The sequence below is a fragment of the Conger conger genome, chromosome 2, assembly GCF_963514075.1.
Source record: "Conger conger chromosome 2, fConCon1.1, whole genome shotgun sequence".
Classification (NCBI taxonomy): domain Eukaryota; kingdom Metazoa; phylum Chordata; class Actinopteri; order Anguilliformes; family Congridae; genus Conger; species Conger conger.
Window position 1 is genome coordinate 50014917 of NC_083761.1, and position 19025 is coordinate 50033941.

General features: G+C 39.5%; 1 protein-coding gene across 1 annotated transcript; it reads right to left on the reverse strand.

The window, feature by feature from the left end:
- Window positions 1-660: 660 nt before the first annotated feature.
- Window positions 661-19025, reverse strand: LOC133122894 (seizure protein 6 homolog). Its single transcript, XM_061233158.1, has 19 exons — window positions 18605-19025; window positions 17853-17932; window positions 16476-16646; window positions 14517-14774; window positions 13771-13910; window positions 13417-13609; window positions 12801-12986; window positions 10713-10893; window positions 10457-10620; window positions 10105-10299; window positions 9854-9992; window positions 7316-7512; window positions 6381-6575; window positions 5914-6108; window positions 3287-3478; window positions 3121-3159; window positions 2645-2762; window positions 2375-2486; window positions 661-1846 (listed from the first exon to the last, which is right to left on the reverse strand). The coding sequence occupies exons 2-19, from the start codon at window positions 17908-17910 to the stop codon at window positions 1817-1819; spliced, it is 2763 nt and encodes a 920-aa protein (XP_061089142.1). The 5' UTR covers window positions 17911-17932; window positions 18605-19025; the 3' UTR covers window positions 661-1816.

The window sequence follows — 19025 nt, forward strand, 5'->3', positions numbered from 1 at the left end:
TTCTCAACCAGTTGAAAAGAGGATGATACATTTAAAACACTTACTTCTCCAAAACTAAAGAACGAACCTATTTAAAACGTTCATAGTGTTTCTTCAATGCCCTCTTGTGCAAATTGCATATAAATATCTAGAAAATGTGACCAACCATCATGTTACTACTTTAACGCCAAGGCCTGAATGGATTCAATGCTGTTTCTGTGAAAACATTATGGATGGATTTGGAGGGAAATTAGTTCAGCAATTCCCTTCAGGGCAATGGTAAATTCCATTTCAATTCAGTCAATTCTTGAAATTCTATTAATTCAAAGAAAAATACCTCATAGGACACAAGCACATTTCGCAATTTGTGGATTTAATTTAAAATTAATTTCCTGAATTTGCAAGAAATTGACCTAAACTGCTTGAGTTTCCAGAAGAAAATATTGGATTGCAGGGTTCATATCATAAAGAGCATAAGAGTGACAGAGGAGTGGCACTAATATTTTAAATGTAATACAATAACTGAAATAGATTTGGTGATGAATACAAAATGTAATTAGATATTAGTATTTTAATGGCTTTACTATTTGTTAAGTTTATGTACTGTATGTGCATGAATGCATGCGTGTGTGTACGTGTGTGCATGTTATCTACAATGAAAAAAAACACCCTGCATTACAGTTCTTTTTTTTTTACCATCCAACAAATATTTTATTTTAAATGTATATAGCAAATAAACAATTTAAACCCATGACATAAAGAAGGTGATAAATAACAATAATACAATTATATTTGTGAGTGTTCTCTCCTTGCACAGTAATAACACAATGGCAGATCATTGTATTGAAACAAACCAATAACGAAAGAAAAATAGTTTAGTACTGCATTGGAGCAAAACCAGCAGGTTATATATTATTTTCAACATAGTGCATATACAACAACATCGACAGCATTAATAACAATAATAACCATTGTTAACCATAATCAAGTAATGATTGAGAATAATTACTGTAACGGCAGAAGCAATAAAATATACAATCATCGCGTGCTTTAAAAATGGAGACATTCTGCTCCTCTCCCTCTTTTTTTCTGTCATAACCCATGCCAGACCAAGTGATACCATTGAGCAGAATGTTTCCAAAAGAAACTACAATGAACAAAATGCAACATTGTCATTTCTTCTTTCTTTTACAATTGATGGAGGAATTACAATGGCAACAGAGGTGCAGCATGAAGTGGCATCACATTACGGGATGTAGTCTTTTGGCACTGAATTAGTACATACATAAGCCTCAATATTCAGTCAAAATATTTACATTCAATTTGTTCTAGTGCTTGTGTATTCATGTTTGTGAATGTGTCTGCTTCTCTGTTTGTGTCTGTCTCTCTATCTCATCCATTCTTTCAGTTTTTTTGTAACAATGCATTCCCTTCCTTTTTATACCAGTTTCTCCTTCTTTTTTGCCTTCTTTCTCTCTCTAAGGCACCAGAGTCCCAATCATAGATATAAAGCTTGAAACTGAAAACATTACTGATAGATAGTCATACACAGAACAACTGACAAGCAAAGTCACAGATACACAGACAAAAGAGCCAGAGCTGACCTTTGATACAGATGGCCAGACAGAGAGATAGAAAGACAGACAAATACAGACAGACAAACACACACAAACAGAGCTGTATTATAGGTAAATGAACTGACTCAGAGAGAGAAAGAGTGAGAAGGATAGAGAGACTGGGGTAAAGGGAGAATTAAAGAAGTTGACAGGAAGAGAAAAAAACACCTTCCCTGCTTTTCCTTCTTCTTTCCTCTCTTTCTTTCATGGCTCAACCCCATTCAGATGGACACTTCATATTCCCTTGTATCCTAAGACAAATGTAAAAATGAAGGTGACATGAGCAAACAGCATCTCAATCCATAAATATTGCATGGGCACACATAGGTAGTGAAACCCATATTTCATAAACCTACCGTGTCCAATTGAGGAGAGTTTCTGTACTGAAAACCAATTGCCATTTTCATACATAATTCCAAGGGCCTTTCACAGGACATACAGAACACCTAACAACACTGTTAAAGGAAGGACTTGCACCTCAATGTTTAGTGAGAGGCATACGCAAGTCTTGTAATGAATGGTAATTACAGTACACAGTGTTATAATATGTGTCTTTGTCTTCTCCTCAAAAGTTCTAAGTCAAATTCCATTCATCCAGAGCATTCATTTGGTCGTTGTTCAGGCTCACAGGAATCTGTCCAGGACCATATGGGAAAGCCCTGTAATATATATGTAATACTGTATGTCTGATTCAAATGAAATTAAATGCTCATTTATACCAAGGGATTGGCAGCCTTGCTTGGAACCCGCACTTCTGTTTAGGATTGAGAGTGACTCACCCCTGCCTCATACAGAGGATTGTTGAAGTCTGACTCCACAGTGATGGGACTGTAGGAGTGGGTGTGTGAGAGTGACTTCCAGAACAGAGACTTCCACTGGAGTCTGCACACACTGGGGCAAAGGACAAAAAGAGAGAAACAGTTGCTTTAGACAGAATTCAAAAAGGAATCACAAGAATCCAAAGGGGACAGTAGGTACACAATTTCACCCTTTTGCTCTTGCTTCAGGCTGTTGATCAATACACAGGAAGCATGTGGAACTGTACTTACTTAGTGTAATAAAGGTATATTCCCCCAATAAGAAAGATGACTAGAATTATTGGCAGGAAGATTGCCAAGGCGATTTTCTCCCCCTCCATTTGTTTGGATGGGTCTGTCCTCCTAGAGACTTGAACAAAAACAGTCAGATTACTTTTCAGCTGAGATGTATTTGCTTAGTGAATACACATACTAACTACGTTTGACACAAACAAGCATTTGAAAAAACGAATAGCAGCACAATGCTATCAAACTTGCAATTGATTTATTCAATGTGTGAGAAATAACAATGTGAACCATTTCGATTTTGTCATTTTATTATTATTTATTTTGCCAAGCACCTGCATACATTTATGGAACCTCTGTGAATCTAGAATAAAATAACTTTAGAAATATATTCAACCATTCTGGGATTGGTTTCCAAGGGTAATTTACAGTGCTTTGCGTTAGCGTGCTTTTATTTAAAATTGGAGGCAGTGAAAAATTACCTTCCAGTTTGTGGTCATCCAATAATTCCTCGTATGCCACTGTGAGTAGAAAAGGGGAAAATAAGAGACAAGAAAGACATTTTAAAATGTTCAATAAATTCTCTTTCCAAATGCTCAGCTGCCCTGTGTTAAACCATACTATGATGTCTTGCTAACCGATTCTGACCTTTGCAGGAGGGTGGTGGGCTGTTCCACTGAGAGGGGTGTCCAGGAAGGCAGGTTATGGTGACCTCCCCTATTAGTTCATAGCCCTCAAAACAGAAGAAGCGCAGAGACTCCCCTGCCTGGTAGCTGTGCTTGTAGAGGGTCTGATAGCCATTATCAGGCACACCTGGGTTGGGACAAGGCTCATACTTCACTGTGAAGGCAAAATGACAGTGAGAGGAGAGCGTCATGAATTAATCACAAAAAGCTACATATTAAGTGAAATGTTTGCATTTGCCGAAAGCCTCGAAAGACAGGAAATTAAATTGAATCAGCACAGATCTTTGAAAACTACTACAGCTCTGTCAACTGCACTCACCATGTACTGTATACAACATGTACCCACCTCTGGGTAGACTGATTAAGATTCAAACCTTCCCTCAAAAGCCTAATACATGATCTCAGAGTAGTGCACCACACAACATATTGGTAATTTGGGATTTGGAAAGCCGGGGGCAATACACTTACACATCATAACCATTGCTACACTAGTCCTCAGTCTGGAGAGCATTGCTAACAAAGCAAAGGTGGTGGGTTTGAACAGGGGACTACATACACAGAAAAAAATAGAAATTAATATACTGTATATTGCTCTGGATAAAACAAAAAATAACTATATACAGTATGGGATATACTGCGGTGCAAATGCGGTTGTCACCACCCTGAAGAGTATGAATTAAGTACCTTGAGAGAAGGTTTGAATCTTAAGCAATCTGGGGTGTTTTCATGCAGTTAGAGCACCTATTATTGACCACCTATTAGGAGGCTGTGATAAAATTTCAGAAAAAAGACAACACAGATAATAATCTATATGTTATGTTCAAACATATAGGAAAACTATAAACCTTTGTTTTTATTAAGTACTCTAATTTTTTTCAGAAAACCATAGGTGACAAAATTGACACCTATGCCAACAGTAACCATTATTGCACATAAAATCAAACAAAAATGGCCAATATCATTTAAAATAATTTAGTTAATCTCAGTCAAAAGAAACTGTATTATGTAATTCCATCACTTCCTGTTTCACTAGAGTATAAAATTGGGGAAAAGCCAAAGAACTGTCAATTCAGAAGATACAGATGGTAATTGACCATCAGAAGGCAATGAGTACAGAAACATACATAAACATACCACTCAGCACTGTAAGGGCAATAATATATATTTTTTAAAGCATATGGAATGGTTGCAAACTTCCCAGGAAGAGGACGCAAGTGCACATTGTCCCCATGGCCTGTGAGGAAGACGGTGAGGGAGGCCATGAAAGACCCAAGGATCACAGTTTAAGAATTGAAGACATTGGTTGCATCTTGCGGGCAAGTCTCAAAAAGAGACGTAAAACAGGGTGCCATGAAGGGTGGCATGAAGACAGCCCATACTGAGCACAATAAACAAAACCAAGCATCTGGAGTCATTGGAATTATTGCTGGAAGAGAGTGCTATGGTCAGATGTGACCAAAATGGAACATTTTGGCTGCACACACCATTGATATGTTTGGTGGCAAAAGAGGAATGCATACAAGGAGAAGCAAACCATATCTACTGCTAAATATGGAGGTGGTTCATTGATATTTTGGAGATGTCATACTGCCAATGGTCCAGGGGCACTATTTAAGAACATGAGAATTGAATGTTGCCATTTTCCAAAGAAATGGAAATAAGAAGTTGCAAGATTTGTAAACTTTTCCAGATTTATACTGACACGGCTGTACTGTGTCTCAGTGTCAGTACAATCCAGACCATTTACATCAGACGTATATGCCATCTGACATATCTGTTATGTACGACATCGATGTATATCGACGTAGTGGCCCTCACTTTACTGGATTTTTTTACAGTCTATGGATCCGACACGTTATCACAAATTGAGTGCTTGCCACCTTGGGCTACTGTGCTGTGTGCTGTGCTGCCTTCCTATGACATCATAGCTGGACATAACAGTCACCCATTGTTCTCATGTTCATTTAAAATGTAGGATTCAAAATGGAGAACCTAGCCTGAGTTAGGATTGGGTCTCCACATGTTAAGTCTATGAAAATTCATCATGAAAATAAGGTTTCATTCAAATTTAATAAAGACTCCAACCATGGAATTATAAAAAGCATGCATGTCTAAAAATGATTGACAGAATGAGGAATCTTGTGCAGGACCTGTGGGATATAAATAAAATAGTAATCCCACAGCATAGGATTGGTGCAACATAGCTATTACATAATCAGTAATTGGTGAGCCTGTGGTGATTGAAATCCACCTGCGAAATGGCATTGAGAGAAAGAGATATCAAGGTTAAAAAATAGCCGTTTTACATGGGAGAGCTGACCAATGCAAATATACACTGAGCGTGTAGGAGGCACAGTAACTGACAAAAGAAGGGCAGGGAAAGGCAGTCAAAAACAAAAAAAGAGGTCTAATGTTATGAGAAAGGAACACCAAATAATTTACATACATGCACAGCAGAAATGTTTAACTGCAGCATTACACTTTTGACCAGTTGCATCATTTAATTCTCTCTCTCTCTCTCTCTCTCTCTCTCTCTCTCTCTCGCACGCACACACAGTACGTCAGACTGAAACCCTCCACATGACTCACAGACACATTTGGGACTGCGGTCGCTCCATTTTGGCGTGCCAGTGTCCCTAGCATGGCAGGAGATCTGACCAGGCCCCTCCAGCTGGTATCCCTGGTTGCAGGTGTAACGCACCACTGAGCCCACAGCAAATCCAGACTCCGGACGCACTGAGCGTGCTCCATTGACCACCTCACCGGGGTCAGAACACTGCTGGACTGAAGAGAGAGTAGGAGAATGAAGACAATGGTTCAATACCCTTAATTATTTTCAAGGTTAGCCTAAACCTAACAGTTTTTAATAGAACAGAAGGCTAGAAACCTGCAAGAGATGCCTAGACTCCATATGCCCATTGACACTGCGCAGCATCTTTCAAAGCCTGAGCTTAAAGTTCATATGGCTCTGCTGCACTCAGATATTATGTATTTTATAATGGTGAAAATGTAACACCCAAATGTAACACATCTGAACACATCCATTGAAAACTCACCTTTATGACAGGTTGGTGGGCTATTGCTCCATGAGAGATCCCATTGGCAGGTTATAATGTCAGAGCCAATTATGTCATACCCAGGTTGGCACTGATAGGTAAGTACACTTCCCCTCACAAGGGAGGGGTGAGAAGAGCTTCTCCAGCCAAATTCAATTGGAGGGAGTGGGGGGCAGGTATCATTGCGTTCCACTTCTGGGTCATGAGAAATAACAGGAAATCTCAGAAACTGGAATATTACACACTCAATCGCTAATTGTTGAGATTTATACCTATACTAAGTCACATTTAAGAAAAACAAGAAACAGGTGTATGTGCTTTACCTTATACTTAAACCATACATGAAATATACATGCATTATGCATAATAAACAGCAATGTTCCATAAAATCTAAAAAGATCAGGGTGTGAATGCTAACCAAGATGAGGAACCCCGGCTGACATAAAACCACCCTAAACTTACCAGGATGTGTCCTGTGGCAGTGAGTGAACTCGTGTTACAATCAGATAGTACCAATAACTGCTAGAACACCTTTTCAGCTTGAGCCAAATGGGAGCCCAAATAAAAGCCAGCCTCATTCTTAAGAAACAAAGCCTGTCATCATGTATCATGCAGAATGAACTCAAACCATGCCAATGCCAACTGAGGCTGGAGTAACATTACATATATAACTGATCACAGTGCCGTCCAAACAGGGATGATTTTGTCAGGAGTTTAATCACTGCTTTACGGCTCGCTGGCAACTCCCACGGTGATACCGACACCTACGCCGCTGACATCTATCGGCGCAGTAGCTGTGGCAGCCCAGCTGTCAGATTGCCAAGTGCAAAACAAGCAGTTGACCGACTGCCTGCACTTCAAATTGTGTGCAGATTAGTCTGTGGCCCTCTGAAACTGATTGAGGATGTTGCTAAGATGGGGCGGGACACACTCACCGCGGTAGTGAATAAGGAATCCTTGGCTGAGAATAAATGAGGAGTCATCCGGGTCACTCTGGAATTGTATTGTGACCTCCGATCCTCCAGACACAACCTGAAAGCGTTCCCGTGAGCCAAGGTACTGCCCAATCACATGAGAGGTGAGGTCATGGCCGTCAAATATTGTTAATACATCACTGCGACGAATATTCAGACTTGGGGAGAGGGAGAGAGAGAGAAAAAAAAACAGGGAGTGAGATTATTTGAAAAGCAGTTTAACAGTCAAAAAAGAAGGAGCACTACCGAGAACCGAAATGTATTTAGCAAAAGCATCAAGCGTGGATAAAAAAAACAACTAAATTAGGTGTTACAACAATGCTAGTGTACATAGTAGCCACATTTCTATAGCCGCACAAATTCCACCCAACACTTTTCATCCCTTTATCCTCATTCTGGCAGTTGGAGTAAAGGGGTCGGTCATGGTCAAGGCTTTTTATCAAAATATGGATGTTAGCGGCCATCTTTCAATACTAGAATGACCTTAACACCAAGGAGGTGTTATTTCAGTGGGATTTACAGCACAGAGGACTGATTGTGGACAATGAAATAGGACAGAAGTCAAAGTTATTGACATGAGCTATTAGGGGTAAACTTGCTTGAGCATTTGGCTTTACCTGGCTGACCTAACTGTGGAAATGCATTCAAATAAGTCACTCTCAAAGAGGACAGTTAGACTGTTTTCTTTCTATTGTCTCCACTGCATATGAACAGCAATGAATGAGAAATGCAATCCTAATAAGACATGTCATTTATTTAAAGTTAATCTGTGCAAAGACAATTGCCAGTCCTTGCTCTCATAACATCAGCTGAGCCAGCTGACTAGTCAACTGGTAGTAGTGGCTCATTAAAGCAGATCTGGTATCAGCAAGCTAGAAAATATGCAAAGTTTTTAAAAACTTGACTACATTTATTTATAATATTACTTCTCACAAGCTTGCAAGATACAGTTGCCCTTATTGTAACATCAGTTTAGCCGATAGATACAGCGAACTGCAGCAGAGCTGATAGCTAGCAGTCTAATGAACAAATTAAGATTTTGGAAACACAACTTGAATTAAATGTATTCTGACACAGAACTTGTATTGTAAGTTCAGACACAACAGGTCTCATACACCTATGTAATATTTCACAAAAGTGCCCATAATAATAAAATGTACCTGAACCTGTAATGTAATAGCATTTTTGCCCATAACAGTTAATTACATTACAGGCCTGACATTGAACATTTTACTACATAATGTAATAACAATAACTAAAATAATAATAATAATCTAAAATGTCTTTGTATCGTTCTTTTTGATGTGCACATTTTGGTGCTTTGTGCAACATTTTTGGTGTAGTGCAGTGCTTTGTGGTGCTGTTCATAATTTACAGTTTACCTTGCCATACTTTGAGGGGTTTCATTGAATGCTTTGATGTACTCTTTGAGGAATATTTTGTGATAATTTTTGGCATGGAGATCATGTGGCACTTTAAGTTAAGGTACATTTGAGATTTTCATTGCATCACTTGCATAGTGCTTTTTTAAAAATTGAGTTGACAATACTGTGAAGAGGTCAACAAATATTCCACTGTACCTACCCTTGCAAAAAAGGATAAAATTAACTTTGAATACATCTGTGAGGTATGATATTATCTGACATGGAGCTTATGAATGAAGCTGTAGCTGTAATAGTAGTAATAGGAGTAAATTTATATAATGTGATTTGCAGAATAAAATAATACATTTAACCAATTGTAATTTAACAAATATCGTGTTTCATCTGAGGAGAGGCGACATTACAATGGGTTTTAAGCCGCCTATAATGCTATTACACTACAGGTCCATAATTTTATTACATTACAGGACCTTTATTACATTGCAGGCTTCATTACGTTTGACTTTATTACATTACAGGCAGTTATTACGTTATGGTCAATTACTACGTATTCGGCCTTTATGTACACACCCATCCACAGTTAAGGATTGCTACTAATGTTATCTGTATATCAAGACCTTCATTCACCAGATCTGAGACTATTTAAGCATTTATGGTATCATTTTTCTGGAATGTTCTGGAACAATGACTGATACAGTGTTATCCATTTGCATTAGGAAAGCATGAGTACACACACATTCTTGTGGGAGGGTTGTTGTAGGGCAGCCTGTAGCGAAGTGGTTAAGGCACATGACTGGGAGGTTCGATCCAGTCATGTGGTGTGGTGGTCCGCACAGCCATTGGGCCCTTGAGCAAGGCCCTTAACCCTGCATTGCTCCCGGGGAGGATTGTCTCCTGCTTAGTCTAATCAACTGTACATCGCTCTGGATAAGAGTGTCTGCCAAACGCCATTAATGTAATGTAATGTAATGTATTCCTAATGCAGAATTCCCAACACTAACAGGCTGTACAGGCCACACAGGTTATTGTTCACTACCTTCAGTAGATACATTTCATATATTGAAATATACCTGCTGCATTTTTATGAAAACATCTCCCTATCTGTGAATGAACTTACATGCGGATGTCAAGTTCGATGCGCTTGTCTTCTTTGACATGAATCTGCCAGACGCAGTCCTGGCCCTTGGAGTAGCTCTGGGGCCACTCAGGAGACAACACTGTTCCTACAGGATCAGTCAGCTCCCCTCCACAAAGAGCTGACAGAGGAAGCAGGGAGAACATGAGGGAACGCAGAAGGCAGGAGAGGGGAAAGTCAAGGAGAAAAACTTCCCCCAAATTTTTGTGACGGTTTTTGTGTCGGTGCCATACCTCTACACGTCGGCTCGCTCTCGTTCCAGTGGGGGTCACTGGGGTCCACGCATTCTATGACCCCTGACCCTTGCTCCATGACGAAGCCAGGGGAGCAAGAGAAGTAGACGATGCTCCCCAGAGGGAAGGTTAAGTCAGAGCTACTGAAATTCCCATGGGGCAGGAAAGGCTCATAGCAGTGCTCCCCATCGAACGCTTGGGACAGAGGGAGGGGGGGGTGGGGGGGTCATCCAGTTCAGCCAGAGAACTTAAATACACAGGCAGCTATGATGGCACTTTACCTATGCAGTCACTGTCACACAAATGGATCCAGTAACAGATTTAAATGAGCGTACACAGAAAATACCCTCACCTTCATAGCGAAGTGCCAGCAGGAGAGGGATGGATGAAGAGTCTGCTGTGAGCTCCAGGTACAGAGACCATCCCTCGCTCACAATCCCCCTCTCTGGGACATCGTCCATGTCCGAATCAAAATGCAGAGTCGAGACAGAGCTGTTCCCACTGCGCACTATCAGCCTGGAAAACAAATGGAAGGAGGGTTAGGAGGGTTTCACTGAAACCAACTGTCCGATAATGTAGAAACCCTTTGAATTATCATCGTGTCTGACCTATCATTGTCCTCATCCAAGGCAACCCTCTCAAAATGGAGGTGGAGCCTGTGGCCTTCCCTGGCCTCCAGCAGCCAATGGCAGCTAAGATTGTTATTGGTGCTGTGATTTCCGCCAGGCGGTGTTGGGGAGAGGATTCGACCCACGGTGGCATTTCTGATCCACCCTCCACATGACACAGCTGAGAGAGAGAGAAATGGCAACTATAAAATGGAACTATGAAGTGCAAAATCATCTAAATCTAAGACTTGGTTGCATTTGCTGTAGGCTAATTCAGTTCAAACATAGCCTAGTTATAACTTACATTACTACTAATACTCTGATTTATGGATTACTAACATAAACGCAGTGACAAGACGGAAATAAGCTTATTAACGACCTTATTAACAACGTAATTAACAAACAGTCCAAAATAGCCTACAGTCACAAACGGTAAAACATCATTTATTTTCTGCACACAACATCATTTTTCAGTAACACCATGGAATTTGCAACTCGGTAATCAAGTAGAGGTTTTATTTATGGATATGATATTTCAGTAGCGACGTTGGTAACCGCAAGAAGAGAAAGTTTTGATAGTTGATTTTCCACTTGTCTTAGTACGAGAATGACTTTCATATGTCCAAACCAGTTATAATCATTTAGGATATAGTAATCATGGGGCTCATTTATTGTGGATATGCAGCAGGTTATTATATAACTCACTGGTTTCAATCAGCCGGCTATTTACCGGCTATTTTATTATTTTCTGGTGAGAATATTACAGAAGTCCCCATAAACATTTCAATGCTATGTCAATAACCTAGCAGAAATGTTGTAAAACCTTTTTTCCATATCCCGGCTACATTTGGTTGAAAAATGTCAGTTATATCAAAACGGCTCTCAGCCTAGATTTCCACCCCTCTTCAAGTCTAGATTTTGGCTTTTGCACACTGGGATAGTTTGTTCAATTGAATCTGCAGTAGTGTCATCATCAAGTGCGTGAGTGAATCTTAGGCTACAGGGTTGCCAACGCTCACACTTTTGGCATGAGACACAGACTCTCATGTTCCCTCACTTTCCACCCAAACACGGGCCAAACTAAAAAGAAAGCCACTCCCTCATTAAACAATTTAACCAGATCATCTGTCAGCTTGCAGGACAAAGTACTTTTTTTTTCAGCATGGCAAACTAAGAATTATACCTTGATATTGCCATCATGACTATCGACTGTATTTTCCCATTACCAATAGAAACACATACACTCATTGAGCACTTTATTAGGTATTTATTACTTATTTTTTAGACTTATTAAGTCTTCTGCTGCTGTAGCCTATTCACTTAGAGGTTTGACCCATTGTGTGCTCAGACCTCTCTCATTAACAACACGTTTCTGCCCACAGAACCGCTGCTTACTGGATGTTGTTTGTTTTTCGCACCATTCTCTGCAAACTCTAGAGACTGTTGTGTGTGAAAATCCCAGGACATCAGCAGTTTCTGAGATACTCAAACCACCCTGTCTGGCATCAACAATAATTCCACGTACAAAGCAACTTAGATCACATTTCTTCCTACATTTGGTCTGAAAAACAGCGGAACCTCTTGACCACGTCCGCATGCTTTTATGCATTTAGTTGCTGCCACGTGATTGGCTAAAGAAATATTTGCATTTACAAGCTGGTGCACAGGTCTGTCTAATAGTGGTCACTGAGTGTGGTCTTCCAGTACTTATGCCTGGCTTTGATGTTATATGTTTTGTTTTTTTACATTCCCTTCCTTTTTTCTTGTTCGCAATGCAGGAAATTACTTTTAACAGGGTATGAAATAAAAGGTTCCACTCTGTTAAAGATTATGGGAAGGACCCTGAGTTATAATGATTTCATGTGTAACTGCAATCATTTACCAGAAAATTTTCATCAGGCTTCACACTGAATGAACTAAGGAGAACATTCCAGCAGAAACATCTCCAATATATTTAATTGCAGTGTGATGGTGAGGTGAGAGAAAGCTGACAAGTGTCATCATCCTTGGTTTAACAATCGATTTAACATTTAATAAATGTCAGCAGATAATACAAATATCACGGGAAGAAGAGAAAATGCCACTGACCAACACACTGGGGTTCTGCTGAGCTCCAGTGAGGTTTGGTGGAGTTCAGACAGGTTGACATTTCGTGACCTCTGACCTGGAAGCCAGGGTCACAGTGGAAGTGGGCGTGGCCTCCAGGATGAAGGTCAGTCACTGTCACGCCCCCTCCCTCAGGGGACTGAGGGAATGTACAGGACAGGAGGAAGGCTAGGAGAGAGTGAGAGATCAAATTGTTGGTTCCTGACTCCCTAATCTGGGGAAAAAGAATACACAAAACATGCTGTGCAAACAGTAGCAAAAAGATTGATTGGGGTTAAAGTGTCAATGGCCTGCCCATGCAAGATTTGCATGCATTAAATTATACTTCTGAATTAACGGTGCTATTTTTATGTGCAGTAGGAGAATGTTGTACGGATAAGGGTATCATACATTAAAATGATTATAGTAGTACAGAGTACATACAGGCGTGACATGCTTAAAGGACAGTGTTTTTGATCTGATACTATGTCCCAAGACTGCCGAAGCATATGTAAGACAAGACCTGTTGCCAGGTGTATACAGCAGCAACCCACTGGGTGACACAGAAAGACACAGGCAGGGGTGCATCAGTGGTCTGATTTGAATACTTTGAGGGTACCTTGGTAATACAAGCTGAAGACTCCGTGATAGGTTGGCTGAAGGCTGCGATAATGAATCTGCACCTGATTGGTAGAGCTGCGTATCACCTGACCCTCACTCATCAGTGTTTCATTTGCAAGGAGCTCTGGGCCTGCCCCCCCTAATCCAAGGATAGTAAGAGTCTCCTCTTTGGAGAGATTCACCTTCTTCACCTAATGGTTAATGGATGAAAAAGACAGAGAAAGAATGGAGAGTTAAAGACCTACACTGGACTTAATATAATGAATTAGCTATCATTTAAAACCATTATGCATAGCACACAAGGCCTACATAACAGAGCCAGAATGACACTAAAAGAGAAGGAATAGACTACCTGGATTTCCACTCCATAGCCAGTATAGACAGTGATGCTGTAAGTACACTCCAATGGATGGTAGAGGGACGAGGAGGAAGAGTGAAAGTCTGGAGACTGCACTATCCCCTCCATTCCAAATAGGCTGGCGTTACATTGCACTTAAAGAGAGGAGATGAATAATGTAGTAGCTGTATCTGCACACAATGAATGTCTTGCCTTGATTTGAGTCCATTAAGTGACAGTCCCAAGAGAATGAAAGCAAAAAGTAGTGACCCATTACATTAAGCAAACATTCCATTACACCATTTAAGATGCGGAATAAATGTAAATCATTAGTCAATATAGTGTAACATCATTTTGCAAAGTGTGTGTTTTGTATATTGGGCCTCATGGAAGAACCACACGTATGAACAGATTTGTTCTTAAATCACACGTACGATTCTGTATTTGCAAACATGCGAATTAAGTGCATCCAGCGCAGCTTGCCTGGCTCGCAAAACTCGGAACAAACATTCAATCTAGGTGTTGCAGATCAAATACGATCACATTTCTGAAACTAAGAGCGTTTTTTTAATCTGACGTGGCACAGTATGGAAAAAAGTAAGAGTAAGTTAAGATAAAAATACAAAAATGTTCTTGCATGAGGCTCAATGTATATAAATTCAGCCCATTACCACTTGAAAAAAGAACATGTAAATACTAATGTCAAGGATGTACTAAATGCTTGAGAAGTGGATGTGATCATAATATGGGTGTGGTTATACCAGGGGTGTGGACTGTGGTTATGGTGGTAGTGGTGATCAGCGTTGTGGTGGTTTCTTCCTCTAGTGGTGATGATGTCACTCCCAAAGGAGCTGGGTTCTCAGTGTTTTCAGCTGACAACGGCCCTCCAGTGCGCCCATCCAGTGGCGCTCCTGCTGATGAGGTCACAGCTGTGGTCAGAACCCCGGGTGACATCATGGTTGATGAGGGCTCAGTTTGGTGTACCGGAGGGGCAGCTTGCGTAGGATTGGTGGTTGTGCCTTAAGTGGATGAGTGAAACAGACATGGAAAAATTGTTAAAGGTTCAGTTCACCCAAAAATGTAATTAATGTATTTTTCTGCTTACCCAGATTAGTATCTGTCCTTTCAGACAGTTTCGCTAAAATGGGTTTTTAGATATTTGCTGCAGCTCAACCTGATGAAACTGTATTATTTTGACCCTCTGTAACTATATAAAATGTAACAAAATATACAACCATTATAATTTTTTTCACAGATTTCTTTGTGAATGATTTTGGTGGCACTTTCCCATACAGGTGCCAAACTTTCACTTACTGTTCCTTCAGCTGTAAAATGCGATGCTTCTCACAGATTATTTATATTTGTGGATAAGTGGTTTGTAACTTGGGAGTCTGCAGTAATGTGTCAACATTTTTCAATTAAAATATTTTTGTGTTTATTTAAATTACTAGGTTCAATTTGACACGAAATGTAAAACCGGTCATAATAGGACGGTTAAAGCACATAAACTCACCGAGCACTTTAATAGGAACATTTTTACTTTATTACACCTACTTATTTATGCGATTATCTAATCAGCCAATTTGCGTGGCAGCAGTGCAATGCATCCAATCATGTAGATACGGGTCAGGAGCTTCAGTTAATGTTCACATCAACCATCAGAATGGGGAAAAAATTTGATCTAAGTGACTTTGACCAAGGAATGATTATTGGTGGCAGACAGGGTAGGGTGGTTTGAGTATCTCAGAAACTGCTGATCTCCTGGGATTTTCATGCACACTAGTCTCCAGAGTTTGCAAAGAATGGTGTAAAAAACAAAACAAAAAATCCAGTGAGCAGCAGTTCTGCAGACAGAAACACCTTGTTAATGAGGGACATCAGAGGGGAATGGCCAGACTGGTCAAAGCTGACAGGAAGGTAACAGTAACACAAATAACCACACATTACAACAGTGGTATGCAGAAGAGCATCTCTGGACACACAAGGCATCATGACTCTGAGTGGATAGGCTACAGCAGTAGAAGTCTAAAAAATAAGTCTAATAAATACCTAATAAAGTGCTTGGTGAGTGTACATAACAACTTCTAAAATCAAGATTGAGATAGATAGTTAATATCTCAACAGACATTATTTAGCCTACAGACCTTATTTTCTACATAAAAAACTCTAAGGGAAAAAGTAGAGGGAACCCATGGCTCAGAAACGCTAACTCACCTCCAGGTTTTAACAATACAAACACTCCATGGCATGCTTTGTTTGAAACTAGTATACTTTAGTAGAAGAAGTAGTTTTCAATGAAACTGTGCACAAATTAAGCTCTGTGGATGTTTGTGAGTAACTGATGATTATCTGGAAAGAGACTGAATGAGATGATGAGATGTGTGACCCCATGAGATGTGTGACTTGCAGCAAATATCTAAAGACCTGGCACGTCTCAGTGAAACTGTCTAGATGGACAGATACTACTCTGGGGAAGGGGAAGTTTACCGTAATTTCATTTTTGGGCAAACTGCCCCTTTAAATTGCACATGAGAACACTTCAACACTTTTACCACACAATACAAATTCTGCGTATTATTTTTTCTATATGCACAACACACACCTTTTACACCCTACCACTATATACAGTATACACTATTTACATTTATATAGCAAACGTATCATTTGTACTAATACAAAAAACTGAACAGACTCAAATGAATACTTAAATACAATCTTACCAGTATAGAGTGGGGCTTGTCCAAGCTGTTCCTTACTGTGCAGCGCCGCATGGATCAGCTCTCCAGGGGTTTGTGGGATAGAGGTTGGGGTGTAGGAGGACTGTTGTTGTAGGGACTCAGGGGTTACCTGCAATTCATCTTCTCTGAGTTCATCGGGGGTAAAGGTCAAACCTGAAATGAGGGTGAAATGGGGTTACATGAATCACATACTGACATGACACTGACAAAACAATAAACCCTTTAAAGTGCAAGAACTCAAATATGTGATTACAATGTTTTTCAAGGAATTAATCTAGAACACTGGAAAAAAAAAACCATAAAAAAGGGTTAAGAATCACCACTATTTAATCTTTAGTTCCAAAGTTACAAAATTATTTGTATGAGACCAAGAGAAACAGTGGATGCAGCAAACATGTACCGATGACCTTTATAAGGCTGAAGTGCTTGGTAAGCTAAAAACAAATATTTTTCTTGCATTAAACTGCAGAGAGAAGAACCCCAGGTGTCCTGGAATGCTAACCCCAAAGGACAAAGGGACAGTATAACATAGATATTGCCATGTGGTATACTGTATTCCCACAATTTACCTCCTTTATGTGTTCTGTAATATCCATCATAGTATGTTTAATGTTACTCTTGGTGAGACCAGACATTACAGAAGGATTTCAGATATTTAATCATCACATCTGTCAGGCATTACAGCAGAAACCTCTATCAGGCATTACAGCAGAACCTCTGTCAGGCATTACAGCAGGACCTCTATCAGGTATTAGAAAATGACCTCTATCAGGCAAAAAACATGACCTCTGTCAGGTATTAGAACAGAACCTTTATCAGGTATTAGAAAAGGACCTCTATCAGGCATTATAGCAGGAACTCTATCTGGCATTGCAACAGGACCTCTATTGGTTATTAGAACAGGACCTGTATCTGGCATTACAACAGGAACCTCTATCAGGTATTAGAACAGGACCTATATCAGGCATTACAACAATACTTATATAAGGTATTTGAAGAGGACCTCTATCAGGCATTACAACCAGACATATGTCAGGCATTATCACAAGTTATTACAAGACATAGGCTACAGGACAAGAGATCAGACAATACAGCGGGAGTATTGTATGATGCTACAAAAGGGCAAATATGAATATATTTTACTTAGACAATTTTCCTTCCACTACTTCCACTGCCTTTTTTTCTGCCAATTAGAAAGGTGTTTTACATGAGAAAATACTACCAAAGCATTTCCAAACATACTCAGCAAAAATGTCTAACTGCAGCATTACACTTATGAGCAATTGCATAATTTAGTTTTGCACACACACATGCTCCCTCTATCTTTCTCTATTATTCTCACACATGTACTCTGGTTACCTGTAGCCAGGTGCTGGAGGGTGACACATAGTGCCACAGCAAGGACTGTGAACACCATGACTTTGTGAGAGACTGATGACCTGACACCAAGAAAAGAAATATGAAGAAACAATATTTAATATTTGGGATTATTTAATGGAATCTTCTAATTATATTATAAAACGAATGTACATTTTCTTTCTGTAATACTACTACAACTAATAATAATAATAATAATAATAATAATAATAATAATAATAATAATAATAATAATAATAAAATGATCATAATAACAATAATAATCTAATAATAACAATAATAATAGCGGAATATGAATAGAACCTGCCAGTCGGCTGATCTACTACCTACTATTTTACGGAAAATTAACATCAACAGCAGGAACATTAATGTGAAATCAACGAGGTGGCCTACATTATATAAACATACGAATGTATGCTACGTATTTCGAATACAAGAGTATTTTTCTCGTTGTTTCACTCATAGACACTCCGTTCTGATTTAACACCATCTTTCCGCAACCGTATGTTTCCTCCCCATTGCCCTATCCCCCCCTTTCTTTTAACGCACCACGATAAATAGAATTCTGTATGCTACGCGTAAAATTACATCTTACCGACTTAACATACATTACCCATTGAGTACGTTTGCAGGATATCAAAAATAACGTTTTGTAAAGGTGATGGTAAGTGAAAAATGTCACAGATTACATAATTATTTAATAGCACGAATAAACAGTAGCCTAAATTACGTACCTGTACTGGCCGCCTCCCTCTGTTCGTGTAATTCGTTTTTCCCTTGTGTTTTAAGCTCGTTTCTGGATCTTCCTATCAATATATCTAAATTTTTATGCTTATATTTAAACCATATAGGTACAATCTTTTATTTATCTATATATCTATTTTCCAATGATGTGACCGTAGCTACGCCTCAAATTGTATCGAATAGGCGAACACTCTCCTCACTCTCATCTCCTCTTTTTGTGCAATGACATTAAATATTTAGTTACGAATTCTTGAATTAATACACACACAATTAAAATAATCAGTCCTCTCTTGGAATAGAAAAGGTGTCCCTCTTTCCCAGGCTCTTTCTCCTCGTTCTGCGTTCACCCGTTCACCCGTTCCATCTGTCTATCTCTGTTTCTAGGCCCCGAAACGCACAAGCAGGTGGGTG